The sequence below is a fragment of the Haliotis rubra genome, unplaced genomic scaffold (genome assembly GCF_003918875.1).
Source record: "Haliotis rubra isolate DU_JTF1 unplaced genomic scaffold, ASM391887v1 Scf102, whole genome shotgun sequence".
NCBI classification, from domain to species: Eukaryota; Metazoa; Mollusca; class Gastropoda; order Lepetellida; family Haliotidae; genus Haliotis; species Haliotis rubra.
The window spans coordinates 1671174-1687181 of record NW_025764915.1 but is presented as its reverse complement, the minus strand read 5'-3'; the positions used below and the strand labels follow the sequence as shown (position 1 = coordinate 1687181).

Sequence of the window (16008 nt, the reverse complement as noted above, 5' to 3'; positions counted from 1 at the left end):
CATGTGGCAGACTTGCCAGGCTGTTTGTTATCAGTGGATTCATGTGACACAGACTTGCCAGGCTGTTTGTTATCAGTGGATTCATGTGACTCAGATGTGACAGGCTGTTTGTTACTAGTGATCCAGGCTTGTTTGTTTTATCAGTGGATCCATGTTACACAGACTTGTCAGGCTGTTATCAGTGGATCCATGTAACACAGATTTGTCAGGCTGGTATCAGTGGATCCATGTGACACAGACTTGTCAGGCTGTTTGTTATCAGTGGATCCATGCGACGCAGACTTGTCAGGGTGTTTTAAATTTGGTGCTCCAGGTGAATAAGCTTAAACAGAATCTAAGAAAAACACAATGAAAATAGTAGCTTTTATTGTTCAAGCATATAAGATGTGATAATGAAGTTGTTAAAAGTGACGTATAATGTAGCACACAGCTGGTGTGTTGTCTAAATACAATATATAACATTCTAGCCCTGTCATCAGGCAGATATACACCTGTCAGGATTGCTGCATGTTAGTCTAGGTTAGTATGTGTTTACTGGTGCTACCAGTGTATTGAGGCAGTGATGTACATGGTCTGCGGACTGGACTGAGTACCTCTGTTCCACAACCTGATAACACCCTATCAGGGTCACGAAGTTCTCCGGTCACTTGGATTTCCTGGAAGATGTTGAGGACAAACTTAACCATAACTCATGGATTTGGGGTATAGCCTTCTAACAGATCACCTTTAAACAATGAAATCAGTTTGCTTCAAAGGTCATGAAATTTGTATAAGATGAATATGCATAACAGCAAAAATTGTTTGTATCAACAGATTAGTACTAAGAACTGCCACAATATGGCTGAAAGATTGCCGATGTGACTATAAATCTTAACTCACTAAGAACTGCATGAAACAATATAAAGTCTTTTCTGAACACATCAACATATTTCCCTTAAAATTCCCTGACCTTGAACTCTCCTCAACTGTCTGTCACCTCCACACTGTTGAGAAGGTTTTGCAGCAGACGTGAGTAGAACCAACCTGATCTTGTCAGCATTATTCACATTTAGCTGATTTGCAATCATTCATGACAAATACCACATTCACCCGTTTGACTGACGTGAGATAACTGTGAAATCATTCACTGGAGGAGAATTCACCTCATGCACTCAGTAATGGAACCAGCTGGAGATGTGACAATGTTGTGTATAATGTAGCATGCCCTCGGCACAACTAAGGCTGACTGGAAATGTGTAATGTGATTACACAGAAGGTCCTGAAAGTCTCTGCTGACATGTTTTTCCAGGATGAAACAGAGGGAGATATAATCATATCCTTCTTCAAACACCTGATTGGCTTAAAGCAGGTGTCTATTATATAACCTTAGAAATGGGACGTGCATCTCCCTGTGTGGAAGCAGGTATCTGTTACAGCCTCCTTAGAACAGGCCTTGCACCAAACACATTTCATACTGATACAACAAACACAATAAGCAGGCTGCAAACTTTTTGTTCTGGAAAACAATACTAAATGCTACTAAGATAGAATAATTTTGCAAACAAATCCTGAAGAAACATGAGTATAAATGATCACAGGTGCTGAATCACAGGTGAGCTGAGCAAACCATATACCATTAACGCCAATGAGAAATGTCCTGTACATTGTCCAGATTTCTAACATGCTCGTTTTGATCTCTGGCTCAACATGATGTATCATGGGTTACAATACCTGAGCAGAACGGTGTTTCAACCACAACAAACTGACTGTTGGATGCACTGCCTCTTCCAGTCTCATCCACTGATCTGTGACTGGAATTCGGCAGTTACAGTATAAATGAAGACAAAATTAACTGAAGGATTATTTACTACAGAAACTTTTCTTTTGACTGTGATTGTTACCTTTACATTTGTTTACTTCCTCAAGTACTGGTGCACTCCACTTGGGTCCGATTCATCAGTTCAAAGGTTCAATTCTCTATCACAGGATTGTGTTACTTTGAATTTACTTATAGTAAATACATTTCATTGGGCATGAACTAACACCGTTTTGTGGTACACCTGCACCCAATGTTCTGGTGGGCTGAAACATGTCTTGAAACAGTATGGGGTGACTTGAAACAGTGTATACTCTGCTGTGCACACAGCACACAAATGTTAGTGGGATGACTTAAAACAGTGTACACTGCTGTACTCGCATGCATTGGGTGAAGTATTCGTGGGGTGACATGAAACTGTACTCTTCTGGCAATAATATACATGTTCATAGCTTCTCCATATTATCAATCTAAATGTCACAAAGGAAAATAAATAGAAACCTTACTAAAGTTATCCTTGAATAAACACCTACTTTTACAAGACGATCTATGAAACTTGTGTCTCAAGAGTAAGTGTTTTACGAGCGGTCTGTCAGCCATTGACCAACAAGATACACCAGCCTGGGCTCACTTTGCATCAAAGGCTTGAAATAAAATTGTCAAGACCTTCCTACACAGTTGAGACACACATCCACTCTTGCTTACATGCATATGATATGTATCTACATCTGCCTGACATGTTCACAGCCAACCACAGTCAAATACAGTCAACCACAGCCAACCAGCATCAAGCCTGTATGTTAACACAGACTGCCAGGATATATCAGAATAATGCCATGTTGCTAGATTTCTACACTGTCAGTGTATATCTGAATTATGCCATGTTGCTGGAGTCTGCTCTGCTCAGTGTCCATCCAAGGCCTTCAGGAATCTCGATTCAATGACATGTGGAACCAGTTTATGTCTGTAAAAATAAAAATATTTTTGTAGTTTTTTTATGTATTTAGGATATCCTGATAGTGTCATTTGACTGTATATGTGTACAAAATAGACATTATATTGGCACCATACTGTTTTACCAGACAGACCAGTGGGGAGGCCGAATCAGTTCTGACATCCCCAGTAGTCGACCAATCAGGTATCACAAACTGTAATATGGTATCAGTCACCTAATCTAAACTTTGATTGGCCTGCACAAGTGCATAAAAGCTGATTTCGATCCCCGACAGCGTCATTCCAAAAGACGTTAAAATGTGGTACTTGTTGGTCCCTGCCTGGCGTTCGGCATTAATGGGTACAACAAGGACTGGTCAGCTCGGAGTCAGTATAATGTGTCTGAGTGGGGTATTCATGCTTCACTGCGGCATGGTATCTCAGTGGGGTAGCACTATAAAACCAGCTTAAGTCTGGGCTAGTACAAGCAGCCGCACATACACATACACACGCATGCACGTCGTCATATGAGTGAAATATTCTCAAGCACGACGTAAAACCCAATTTCACCTCACCTCATAAAAGCTGATCACTGTCAAAAATAAATATGACACACCTGACGGAATTACTTAACAGACTCGAGGAGCATTAGCCTCTTTCACCTTACTGATATCCCCCATGAGGGAGATTAGTGTGATTCACCTGATGTAGACATGAGTATGACCAGGGGCCACTAATATTAATCTCTGGACGGCATTTGCCAGATTCATGGAACAGCAATAGCATGTCTCATTAAAACAGCACTGATAAAATACATCTGCAGGGTATTATTGACTCACCTGGTGGGTACTGTGACTCCCAAGAAGGGTGTTACTGAAATGTCCGAGGGGTACATGGACTCCCCTGAATGGTACTACTGAATGGTCTGAGGGGTACTGTGACTCCCAAGAAGGGTGTTACTGAAATGTCCGAGGGGTACATGGACTCCCCTGAATGGTACTACTGAATGGTCTGAGGGGTACTGTGACTCACCAGAAGGGTGTTACTGAAAGGTCCGAGGGGTACATGGACTCCCCTGAATGGTACTACTGAATGGTCTGAGGGGGATACTGTGACTCCCAAGAAGGGTGTTACTGAAATGTCCAGGGGGACATGGACTCCCCCTGAAGGGTACTACTGTCTGAGGGGTACTGTGACTCACCAGAAGGGGTTTTACTGAATGGTCCGAGGGGTACATGGACTCCCCTGAAGGGTACTACTGAATGGTCTGAGGGGAACTGTGACTCACCAGAAGGGTGTTACTGAAATGTCCGAGGGGTACATGGACTCCCCTGAAGGTAGTACTGAACGGTCTGAGGAGTACTGAGACTCCCCTGAAGGTAGTACTGAATAGTCTGAGGGGCACTACAACTCACTTGGAGCTTATTGAAGGACGTACCTGATAGGCATGAGGAACATGAGAAGTATGGGGAAGATCATCTTCATGTAAGCTATGGGGGAGAAGCCGAACACACACAGGATGAAGAGCTGGATGAGCTGGATGCCTGTGAAGGTGTGGATCTTGCGCTGGGGAACACGGCGGATGTAGTGGTTCGGGGGGTACGCCGCCTGAAACACAATTGTGTAAACCACTTGTACAACAGTTCGTGTTTTATGGGGGCTGTATAGCACATTAACACCTCAAAGTCCAAAGTTCCATTTCCTGTTGTTAAGGTAGCAATTAACCTTCACTCATGTAGAACCAGAACTTTGTCTGCACAATGGCAATTTAGCAATATAGAGTTACTTAAGATTCTGCAAAAGAGGTATCACAGAGAGTATTAAAGTTCTCCAAAATGAGAATGGTTTTGCAAAATTAAATAGAATTTTGAAGCAAAAAAAATAATACAAATGTGCACACCTGTTCTGTAAACAGCAGCTGAATCCTCTCATAGAACTGGTTGCCATAGAGAGCAGAGATGGCCACAAACAGGAAGAGGCCATCCAGAACGGCTCGTGGAATATATGACAAGGGAAGTGGCAGCATCAACACCGAGAGACCAATCATGACGTGGGATATAATCCCAGTAAGTCGCGTCTCACGCACATGGACAACACTGAAAAATAGTAACAAGTTATGTTCAGGCCACACTTTGTTGCAGTAGTGGCATAAAACCAAGTTATCTCAATCAAACCTGACACTCAATCATGTGTTACAAGACACAGTTTATACTGTAAGCCCATTGTCTATGTCTGTCTATGTATTTTATTTTCAATGCAATGTAAAGACTTGAGTCAAGTCTACCTACGTCTGAGCAATGTGTCCCTGTTCAACCCTCTCCTCCACATCAGCAAGGGCACGCACATGGAGAGGGGAGTGGGGCAGGGCAGCGTGCACCCAGGGGAGGGTGAAGACGGAGAGGAAGGCGTTGATGATGGCCACCACAAACAGATCCCAGTGGTAGGCAGCACCCTTCTTCAACCTGAAAGAGACTAGGAAGTAAATACCAACACCAGCAGAAACGTGGATGATACTGGGTTGATTACTCCATTCTTGGTTTATCACAGTAAAGGACATCAAATCATTCAGAGAGGTCTTACAGTGTTGCTTTGGTCATCCTTTTGAACTGAGAAGAACCTACAGTTACAGATAAACCCAGTAATGTTGAACAGGGCGAGTGACATCTTGACTTACTTGTTGTTGGGTGTGTTGACAAGGGCGCTGGAAATGTTCTGGTCCATGAAGAAAAGAAGTGACAGGCTGAAGCCCAGACCTGCTGCTGCAAAGATGGCTCCCACCGGGAGACTCTCTATGTGGGCCAGCTCAAACATTTGCTCAGACGGGTTATACTCAAAGGGTTCCACTGAAAAATCAAAATCACCATCAGAATCAGTCTAATTTTACTGCAAGAAACTGACTATATTAAACATACATAACCATGGTTGATTTGACAGGACCTGAAGCCCAGCAGGGGCTTCAGAGAAACCCATTCTCTGGATTTCTGTGGGTTGAAATATCTGTTTCTACTTGAAATAATAATGTGCATATCTATAATGAGCCAAATCCAGGCCTTAAAACATGCTCAAAGCCCTAGATTCTACAGTCAGTTGATCAGTGTACACTTGAGTTCTCAGCTCCCAGCGGGGTATATAGAACTGCTTGCGTGGCTATAGAACGTCACACTACCATCTCATCCTACCGGGTACCCATTTACTGCTGGAGAACAGAGGTATATTTTCAACATAATAACTTGCATGAGAAGACACATCACCATGAAATGTGTCATCCCCAAGCCCTAGAAACTGTCGGCAGTCATGCTGCAGGGCATGGCTACTCTATAAACCATCATCTCCCCAGCATGTATTGGTGAACTTCACTTGCTTTGTCACCTGTGTGTTAGTAGACTGGACAGTATTTGTTTAAACTTGGTGCAATCACCGTGTGATTCGGTGCCACTTACAGTTGACCTCTGAGAAGACATAGGAGCCAAAGAAGGTCATCAGCAGCACTGAGATTGGGAGAGCATAGTCTGCTAGAATCTCCCGCCGGTTGGCGTTGAGGAACGGCCTGGAGATGAACATGGTTGAAAGGAGATAAACAAGGTGCAAAGAGCAATGGCATTCATAAATTATAAAATCTTAATTTGCTCTACAATGGACTAAACTACCAAGACATGTAGTCATTTACTGTTAGCGAGGCAGATGCTGATTTTCAGTAAGTAACATTTTAAGGGATATATTTTCATATCTGAAACAAAGATCAGCATTGTACAGAATATGTATTATCTTAAACATGCTGTAGTGATGTACCACAATATATTGCTGGTAGATTTTCTTGCATGTACTCTCAGTATAGAGGGCCTAGTTGTCTAAGGCACGACAAATTGCTGTGCAGAGTTCCTTTTAGCCAGTCAGAAACATTTGACTGTAGTTTCAAATCCCAGTTTGACCCGATTACATTTGTGGGTTTGTCAGCACCACACATGCTGATGGGTTTCACCCTGTTTCACCCTGTTTCACCCTAGTGGTAGACATGGAAGACCTTTCATTACAACATTAACCTGACACTCTGTCATAAAACAGGGATACTGTTAAAAGCAACATTAAATGTAACTCGGTCACTCACACACTCACTCTTCTTTGTGCAGCACTGGAAAAGACACGTCTTCCAGTTTTACTTACGTTTTTGTGAAGTTGAGAAGAGTAAGGCCACACCAGACAGTACCAAGCATTAGCAGCAAAAATAATACACTATTTTCCCTCAGACAAGCATGCTCCTTGTGCACATCGCTGATACTGCTGTTGATATTACTGGTTAAATTACTAACAACAGTTGTCAGGACAGTAGTAGGCGTAGTTATCACAGTTGGCACGTTAGTAGTATTATACAGGTTTGTGGTATTCGGTTTCACTTTACAAGCTTCTGCATGGTAGTTGGAATCAAAATCTAAAAGAAATGGAGATATATAAGTGAGTATCTGTGAGTAGTGCCAGTAAGTAGGTTATATAGTCTCCATTAAATACCTTTCTACAGAAAATGGATATATGTATAGAGACAGGAATATATGGACAGTTGTATAAAATGCAGGAGCGCCACCCAAGTGTTATCTCCCTTTGAAGCCAATTGTAAATGGTTAAGACATCCACAGCTGACCCAACACACATAATCATGTGGCCATGCCTAGTATTGAAACAGAGAATCAGCACATCCCTAGAGAGGCAATGGCATTATTGATGTCAGGTTCATGTTAACAAGTAATATTTGACCCAAGATTATATTTAACTTTACCTACATCACTCAGAGACTCAGCTTGGGTCAAAGACTTGCAGAACAATTAAATCTAGAAAATGCTTCCTGAAAACCACTAAAATTAGCCATTCTAGTCCTATCTATCCATTTAGTATTTATGTCATCCCACATCGTAGGAGACAATGAACCATTGTAACAACTGTACCCAAGTGTCAAGAGCAACTTCTGTGGTAAACACAGTTCTGTAGCTGAAACATTTATACGATCAGTTATATGTTTTAACTGTAAACTCACCTTTAATTGTATCTTTGATAGCATCTGCTGAGAATGCAAATGTGATGAAGACAGAAAATATTTCCTCTGTCGACCTGGACAAGGTAAACACATTGGTTACAAAACATCACCACCGTATATCTGGCTGTTGTTCATCATCAACTTATCAACACTATTCATAATAAGCAGTTCTCAAACTAAGGATGAATACTGAATAGTTTCTCAGAAAATGGTCAAGATGTTTCAAGACTGTTTTACAAGAAAATGAGGAACCTGAGAATTAAAATATTTTTCATTATACATTTTAATTCCCCTCCACTGACCTTGATGACCAGCGCATCATTTTGCTGGTGTTGAGGAAGGCGTACAGAAGGAGGAAGAAAGCATTCCATAGACCAGTGGCCGCAAACATTGCATGGAAGTCCAAGTCAAAGTCCTCACAGATACTGTAAATAACTACACACACATACACAAGCTACATTATGAGTTCAAACAAGATACAAGTGTCAAGTTTTCACAAGTTATATATATATATATATATATATTTGCATCAACATATTATGTGACATTCGATCTATGCTGTGACCAGTATGGTAACTCAAAGTACTGCCTGTTCACAAAAGCTAGTTTTCATAATGATTGCTCAAAATGACATACCAAAAGTTAGATTTACTCATTTATCTGCATTGAAAAAAGTCAGCAGAAGTTTTGCAAAATGATTACTAAAAAAACTCATTTTCTTACTGTACTGAAATCCCTGACATTGGAACATACTGTATAACTCTGCAAGGCTAGGATGTTTTGTTGACATACTTTTAGTGTAGAGGATGTTTTGTTCATGAACAGAATGTCTGTTGTCTTACTTTTGGTGTAGAGGATGTTTTGTTCATTAACAGAGTGTCTGTTGTCTTACTTTTAGTGTAGAGGATGTTTTGTTCATGAACAGAGTGTCTGTTGTCTTACTTTTAGTGTAGAGGATGTTTTGTTCATGAACAGAATGTCTGTTGTCTTACTTTTAGTGTAGAGGATGTTTTGTTCATTAACAGAGTGTCTGTTGTCTTACTTTTAGTGTAGAGGATGTTTTGTTCATTAACAGAGTGTCTGTTGTCTTACTTTTAGTGTAGAGGATGTTTTGTTCATTAACAGAGTGTCTGTTGTCTTACTTTTAGTGTAGAGGATGTTTTGTTCATGAACAGAGTGTCTGTTGTCTTACTTTTAGTGTAGAGGATGTTTTGTTCATGAACAGAATGTCTGTTGTCTGAACAGAGTGTCTTACTTTAGTGTAGAGGATGTTTTGTTCATTAACAGAGTGTCTGTTGTCTTACTTTTGGTGTAGAGGATGTTTTGTTCATGAACAGAGTGTCTGTTGTCTTACTTTTAGTGTAGAGGATGTTTTGTTCATTAACAGAGTGTCTGTTGTCTTACTTTTAGTGTAGAGGATGTTTTGTTCATGAACAGAGAGTCTGTTGTCTTACTTTTGGTGTAGAGGGCAAGGGGAGCTGTAGTCAGGAGGACAATGAGCGGCTGCCCCCCAAGCACGGCAAACACCACACCACCAAAACATTGGGAAAACAGGATCTTCTTGACACCTGCAAACAAAACATGAAAGGTCTGCAGGAATTATTATTATTATAGGATATTTATATAGTGCACACAGCCACGCAACTAGTGCATGCTCAAGGTGCTGGTATTTTTTCCCCTCGATCACTGGATGTCAAGCTCAACAGCACATCATATTATCAATCTCAACTCCCTGTGGAGTATACAACTCTTGCTGCCACTAGGCGCACCAAGTTATTGCTGCTTTCTCATCCTAACTAGGTACCCAGTCACAGCTGGGTGGACTGGGACACATAGTTACAGTACTTTGTCCAAGTTCAGTGCACATAGCTGTACCCGCAACTAGGTGTTTGCACGTATTCATGTGGCCACCATCTGGTCATATACCAACGGATTCGTGGGTTCTTTAAGTGCACAGGGTTGTGTACTGTACACTAGGGGTTGTGACAACACGGAAAGAGTCTGCACACAAAGTTGACTCCAAATGGCTCACAAACAAATTAGCAACTCTTAAGGGTATACATACCCATAGCACTGTGTGTTTTTCTGGGTTTTTTTACAACTAAGCCAGTCCCGCACGTTGTACATGACCTATTCGCCTACAGGACTGTGTTTTGGACAGACCAGTGAATTACTCACCTATAGCACCATGAGTGTTGGACAGACCAGTGAATTACTCACCTATAGCACCATGAGTGTTGGACAGACCAGTGAATTACTCACCTATAGCACCATGAGTGTTGGACAGACCAGTGAATTACTCACCTAAAGCACCATGAGTGTTGGACAGACCAGTGAATTACTCACCTATAGCACCATGAGTGTTGGACAGACCAGTGAATTACTCACCTATAGCACCATGAGTGTTGGACAGACCAGTGAATTACTCACCTATAGCACCATGAGTGTTGGACAGACCAGTGAATTACTCACCTATAGCACCATGAGTGTTGGACAGACCAGTGAAGACCAGTGACTCACCTATAGCACCATGAGTGTTGGACAGACCAGTGAATTACTCACCTATAGCACCATGAGTGTTGGACAGACCAGTGAATTACTCACCTATAGCACCATGAGTGTTGGACAGACCAGTGAATTACTCACCTATAGCACCATGAGTGTTGGACAGACCAGTGAATTACTCACCTATACCATGATGGAGCAGACCAGTGAATTACTCACCCTATGCACCATGAGTGTTGGACAGACCAGTGAATTACTCACCTATAGCACCATGAGTGTTGGACAGACCAGTGAATTACTCACCTATAGCACCATGAGTGTTGGACAGACCCACCCATAGCACCATGAGTGTTGGACAGACCAGTGAATTACTCACCTATAGCACCATGAGTGTTGGACAGACCAGTGAATTACTCACCTATAGCACCATGAGTGTTGGACAGACCAGTGAATTACTCACCTATAGCACCATCATGAGTGTTGGACAGACCAGTGAATTACTCACCTATAGCACCATGAGTGTTGGACAGACCAGTGAATTACTCACCTATAGCACCATGAGTGTTGGACAGACCAGTGAATTACTCACCTATAGCACCATGAGTGTTGGACAGACCAGTGAATTACTCACCTATAGCACCATGAGTGTTGGACAGACCAGTGAATTACTCACCTATAGCACCATGAGTGTTGGACAGACCAGTGAATTACTCACCTATAGCACCATGAGTGTTGGACAGACCAGTGAATTACTCACCTATAGCACCATGAGTGTTGGACAGACCAGTGAATTACTCACCTATAGCACCATGAGTGTTGGACAGACCAGTGAATTACTCACCTATAGCACCATGAGTGTTGGACAGACCAGTGAATTACTCACCTATAGCACCATGAGTGTTGGACAGACCAGTGAATTACTCACCTATAGCACCATGAGTGTTGGACAGACCAGTGAATTACTCACCTATAGCACCATGAGTGTTGGACAGACCAGTGAATTACTCACCTGGACAGACCATAGCACCATGAGTGTTGGACAGACCAGTGAATTACTCACCTATAGCACCATGAGTGTTGGACAGACCAGTGAATTACTCACCTATAGCACCATGAGTGTTGGACAGACCAGTGAATTACTCACCTATAGCACCATGAGTGTTGGACAGACCAGTGAATTACTCACCTATAGCACCATGAGTGTTGGACAGACCAGTGAATTACTCACCTATAGCACCATGAGTGTTGGACAGACCAGTGAATTACTCACCTATAGCACCATGAGTGTTGGACAGACCAGTGAATTACTCACCTATAGCACCATGAGTGTTGGACAGACCAGTGAATTACTCACCTATAGCACCATGAGTGTTGGACATGAATTACTCACCTATAGCACCATTGGACAGACCAGTGAATTACTCACTCACCATGAGTGTTATAGCACCATGAGTGTTGGACAGACCAGTGAATTACTCACCCATAGCACCATGAGCGCCATGGACAGACCAGTGAATTACTCACCTATAGCACCATGAGTGTTGGACAGACCAGTGAATTACTCACCTATAGCACCATGAGTGTTGGACAGACCAGTGAATTACTCACCTATAGCACCATGAGTGTTGGACAGACCAGTGAATTACTCACCTATAGCACCATGAGTGTTGGACAGACCAGTGAATTACTCACCTATAGCACCATGAGTGTTGTCACTGTTGAGCATACCAAAGGCGATGTTGGGCAGCACACAGGCAAAGTAGAGGAACAGAGTCGTGGCCAACACTTTGTGGGGGGTCTTGTGACCTATGATACTGCCACGCAAAGAGAAAACAGTTAGAGAAGATATCTGTTTCTGTCAAACTTCATGTTACAAACTTTGTAAATACAATTACAGTTGCAGACTAAACAACTCTGTTTAAATCACAATATGACATCACATAATAGGCATGGCGTTGTCTCACCATCTTTGTAGTCCGACCAGTAATGAGGCAGCCTCCTTTTGAGATCTCCCAGAAGCCCTTGCCCAATGGGACATCGGGCTTTGGACTGAAACACAAACGTTGATGTACACACTAACTTTGTTTTGTTGAAAATAACTCCACTTAGTTTCATATAGTGTTACTCTAGATGTGGGCTGTGTTTGTATCGATACTTGTACCACATGACAGGGTACAGTGGCCTACAATCACTGGTAAGCTTTCATGACATAAGGTATTGGGTACTTGGTGACTTGGGAACAGGGCTCAGAACTCCAGTTATCTAACACCTGCCTCTTGAAAGTAACATTAAACAGCTGTAAGAGTTTTCAGTTATCAACAACATTCAGAATAATCATTCCGCTCTGACTCTGTCAGTGAGTGAGTGAGTTTAGTTTTAAGCTGCACTAAGCAATATTTCAGCTATATTACGGTGATCTGTAAATAATTTAGTTTGGACCAGACAATCCAGTGACTGACATCATAAGCATTGTTCTACACAATTGGGATGAGATGACACGTGCCAACCAAGTCAGCGAGCCTGAAACACTCGATCCCGTTAGTCGCTTATTACGAAAAGCATGGGTTACTGAAGATCAATTCTAACCTAGATCTTCACGGGTCCTCTGAATATGAAATCTATCGATATATGTTCAGGCGCGTAGCAAGCCAATTATTTCGTGTAAGAGCGACAGGTTGCCAAGCTGTATATTTAGATAGTATTGATGGCTTGCCAAACCTTTTTAGCAACAGTCATGTGTAAGCCCCGGGCTGTTTTTCTAAATGGAAGCTACACCCCTGATGTTTAACTAGTTAACAGTTGATATGAAGCATGTGAACCTTTACCTCCCCATCAACATCAAAGACGGACACGTTAGGCAGAGACTTCCTGTGTTCTGGGTGGCCCTGCTCCAACACAAGTTGTTTCGTTCTGGCTTGTAGGAGGCGGATAAACTCATCCTCATCAGTAATGCTAAGCAGCGAGTGACGGAACTCCAGGTCCATGAACAATGTCGCAAATGTCCGACCAGTCTCCAAGTAATTTTTGGTGGTTTTCTGCAGGGGAGAGAGGCAATTATTTAATACAGGAAAAGAGTAAAGAGAAGTATTTCACATATCAATGGCTGTTATAGTATGCAATGAAATATTGCACAGATGAAAATTATTCCACATGGTCCTAAACTTCCTGGTCCTGACCTACACATGCAGAAGGTGGACCTACAGAGGCAGTAGGAGGACCTACACAGTCAGAAGGAGGACCTAAAGTCAGAAGGAGGACCTACACAGTCAGAAGGAGGACCTACAGTCAAATGGAGGACCTACCGTGTCAGATGGAGGACCTACACAGTCAGAAGGTGGACTTACACAATCAGATGGAGGACCTACAGTCAGAAGGAGGACCTACACAGTCAGAAGGTGGACCTACACAGTCAGAAGGAGGACCTACACAGTCAACTGGAGGACCTACAGTCAGAAGGAGGACCTACACAGTCAGAAGGTGGACCTACACAGTCAGAAGGAGGACCTACACAGTCAACTGGAGGACCTACAGTGTCAGATGGAGGACCTAAACAGTCAGATAGACATTACCTCTCTGGTGGGTGTGAGGATGAGGACGATGAAGGTGACCTCCTGGCAGTTGGCCCCCAGATTGGCCGGTGTGTGGAGGCGTGCAATCACAACCTTCCGTTTGGCTATGGATGTCACATCACACCTTAAAAAAACATTTCTCACACAGTTATACAGAACTTCTCACACAAATCTTGTGACGATCTTCAGCTGTTAAAACACAAACTGCATTTCATTCGAAACAAACTCTTCAGGACACAAAAAATATAATCAGAGATATTTTATGAATGCTTCGGTATGGTGGCTCAGAAATTATTATCTCCCTTGGAAACTAAAAACATGACAGATAAAGTACAAAATACATAATTTGTGCCTAATCTTTCTATAAAAATATTATAACTCACAAGCACAAAATGAATGCAACTAACATTAACATGTTCAAAAGGTTCAGTGCACCAATTTTCAGAAATGGATTTAAAACACTGCTGTAATATCAAAGATGGAAATATTGTAAGCCAACCTGTAATGAAATTCAGTTTTCAATCTGTAAACAATAACCCTGTAAATCAGTAAAAGGGCCTTTGCTGTCACTAGCACTTCATGAGCTATCATGGAGCAGAATCGCAATCAAGAGATTTTGGAGGCATAATGTTTAGAAGTTGTGGCAGCTAGTGCTCATTTTGCCTGGCGCCCTGATATAATCAAATGAAAATTAGAAGGAGAAACTACATGGAACTGAACCTATGCGTTTTTCATCAGCTACAGCTTTAATAATAATATTTCTGCCTAGAATCCAACACCATGCTGCTCTCTGGCAGTACATTATTACCCTGACGGAATTGTACTTTCAAAGCCGCTTAAGCACTTCACGCGACCGTATAAGTCCATACATCTACATCTCAGGTACCCATTTTAAACAGCTGGGTGGACTGAGTGCAATGTGGACGAAGTGCCTTGCCCAGGTCACAAATTTTGCTGTCCCAACCGGGATTCGAACCCGGGCCTGTGGCGTGAGAGGCCAGCATGCTAACCACTACACCACTGTGCTCCACACCACTGTGCTTTGACATCAGTAAGCCATAGCATTATTAACCGATTGGTCTAGATGTTGGTCAGGGGCACTTACTGGAATGGAACAAATGTTTTGGTAAATACAGTACTAAAGATGATGACGAATCTCCTGTAAGACAGTTTGCTTATATTCAAGTGTGTGGATCCAGATTGATTAAGCAACAAAAGAAGTATAAATATAAGAAATTTACAACAAAAACTGCACCCAAATTCAAGCCACTGTGCCAAAGTTCATTGCCATGATACTACTGCTGAAATCACTCCTCCATTACAAGCACAAAATGACTGCAATCACCATTTACATGTTCAAAAAGGTTCAGTGCACCAATTTTCAGAAATGGATTTAAAACACTGCTGTAATATCAAAGATGGAAATATTGTAAGCCAACCTGTAATGAAATTCAGTTTTCAATCTGTAAACAATAACCCTGTATATCAGTAAAAGGGCCTTTGCTGTCACTAGCACTTCATGAGCTATCATGGAGCAGAATCACAATCAAGAGATTTTGGAGGCATAATGTTTAGAAATTGTGGCAGCTAGTTCTCATATTGCCTGGCGCCCTGATATAATCAAATGAAAATTAGAAGGAGAAGCGACTTAAACTGAACCTATGTTGTTCAGCAGAGACAACTTGTCATCAAGAAGCTATAGCATTAGTTTATACAAACTATTAACAGATTGATCCTAATGTTGGTCAGGGGCACCTACTGGAATGGGGAATATATTTGGCAAATATGGTAAAAAAAATTGATGACGAATCTCCTGCAAGATATTTTTTCTTAGTTACATTCAAGTGTATAGTTCCAGATTGATTAAGCAACAAAAGAAGTATAACTATAAGAAAGTTACAACTAAAACTGCGGCCTAAATTCAAGCCACTGTGCCAAAGTTCGTTGATACAATACTATTGCCGAAATCCCTCCTACATTACAAACACAAAATGGTTGGTTGGTATTTAACATCACACTCAGCAAATATTCCAGCTATATGGGGGCAGTCTGAAAATAATCGAGGCAAGACCAGACAATCCAGTGATCAACAGCATGGGTATTGATCTACACAACTGGGATACGATGACATGTGTCCACCAAGTGAGCAAGCCTGACACCCCGACCCTGTTTGACACCTCTTA

General features: G+C 41.9%; 1 protein-coding gene and 2 non-coding genes across 5 annotated transcripts in view; 2 read left to right on the top strand and 1 right to left on the bottom strand.

Annotated features, from left to right (window-relative positions):
- Nucleotides 1-349: 349 nt before the first annotated feature.
- The window catches only part of LOC124270357 (solute carrier family 4 member 11-like), a 55959-nt gene continuing 40300 nt past the window's right edge, over nucleotides 350-16008 (bottom strand). For all 3 annotated transcript variants that reach the window (XM_046705398.1, XM_046705405.1, XM_046705413.1), the window contains 14 exons: nucleotides 13826-13949; nucleotides 13082-13291; nucleotides 12221-12305; nucleotides 11949-12071; nucleotides 9206-9319; nucleotides 8054-8186; nucleotides 7752-7825; nucleotides 6890-7154; nucleotides 6169-6275; nucleotides 5403-5571; nucleotides 5017-5190; nucleotides 4629-4824; nucleotides 4167-4336; nucleotides 350-2759 (listed from right to left, as the gene is read on the bottom strand). In XM_046705398.1, coding sequence (XP_046561354.1) covers nucleotides 2699-2759; nucleotides 4167-4336; nucleotides 4629-4824; nucleotides 5017-5190; nucleotides 5403-5571; nucleotides 6169-6275; nucleotides 6890-7154; nucleotides 7752-7825; nucleotides 8054-8186; nucleotides 9206-9319; nucleotides 11949-12071; nucleotides 12221-12305; nucleotides 13082-13291; nucleotides 13826-13949 — 2005 coding nt within the window. In that variant the 3' untranslated portion in view covers nucleotides 350-2698. The remainder of the gene's footprint in view (nucleotides 2760-4166; nucleotides 4337-4628; nucleotides 4825-5016; nucleotides 5191-5402; nucleotides 5572-6168; nucleotides 6276-6889; nucleotides 7155-7751; nucleotides 7826-8053; nucleotides 8187-9205; nucleotides 9320-11948; nucleotides 12072-12220; nucleotides 12306-13081; nucleotides 13292-13825; nucleotides 13950-16008) is intronic.
- LOC124270701 lies at nucleotides 14375-14499 on the top strand. Its single transcript, XR_006896863.1, has one exon. It is a non-coding gene; the product is annotated as a U11 spliceosomal RNA (small nuclear RNA).
- On the top strand, nucleotides 15315-15439 carry LOC124270722. The gene has a single exon (XR_006896867.1). It is a non-coding gene; the product is annotated as a U11 spliceosomal RNA (small nuclear RNA).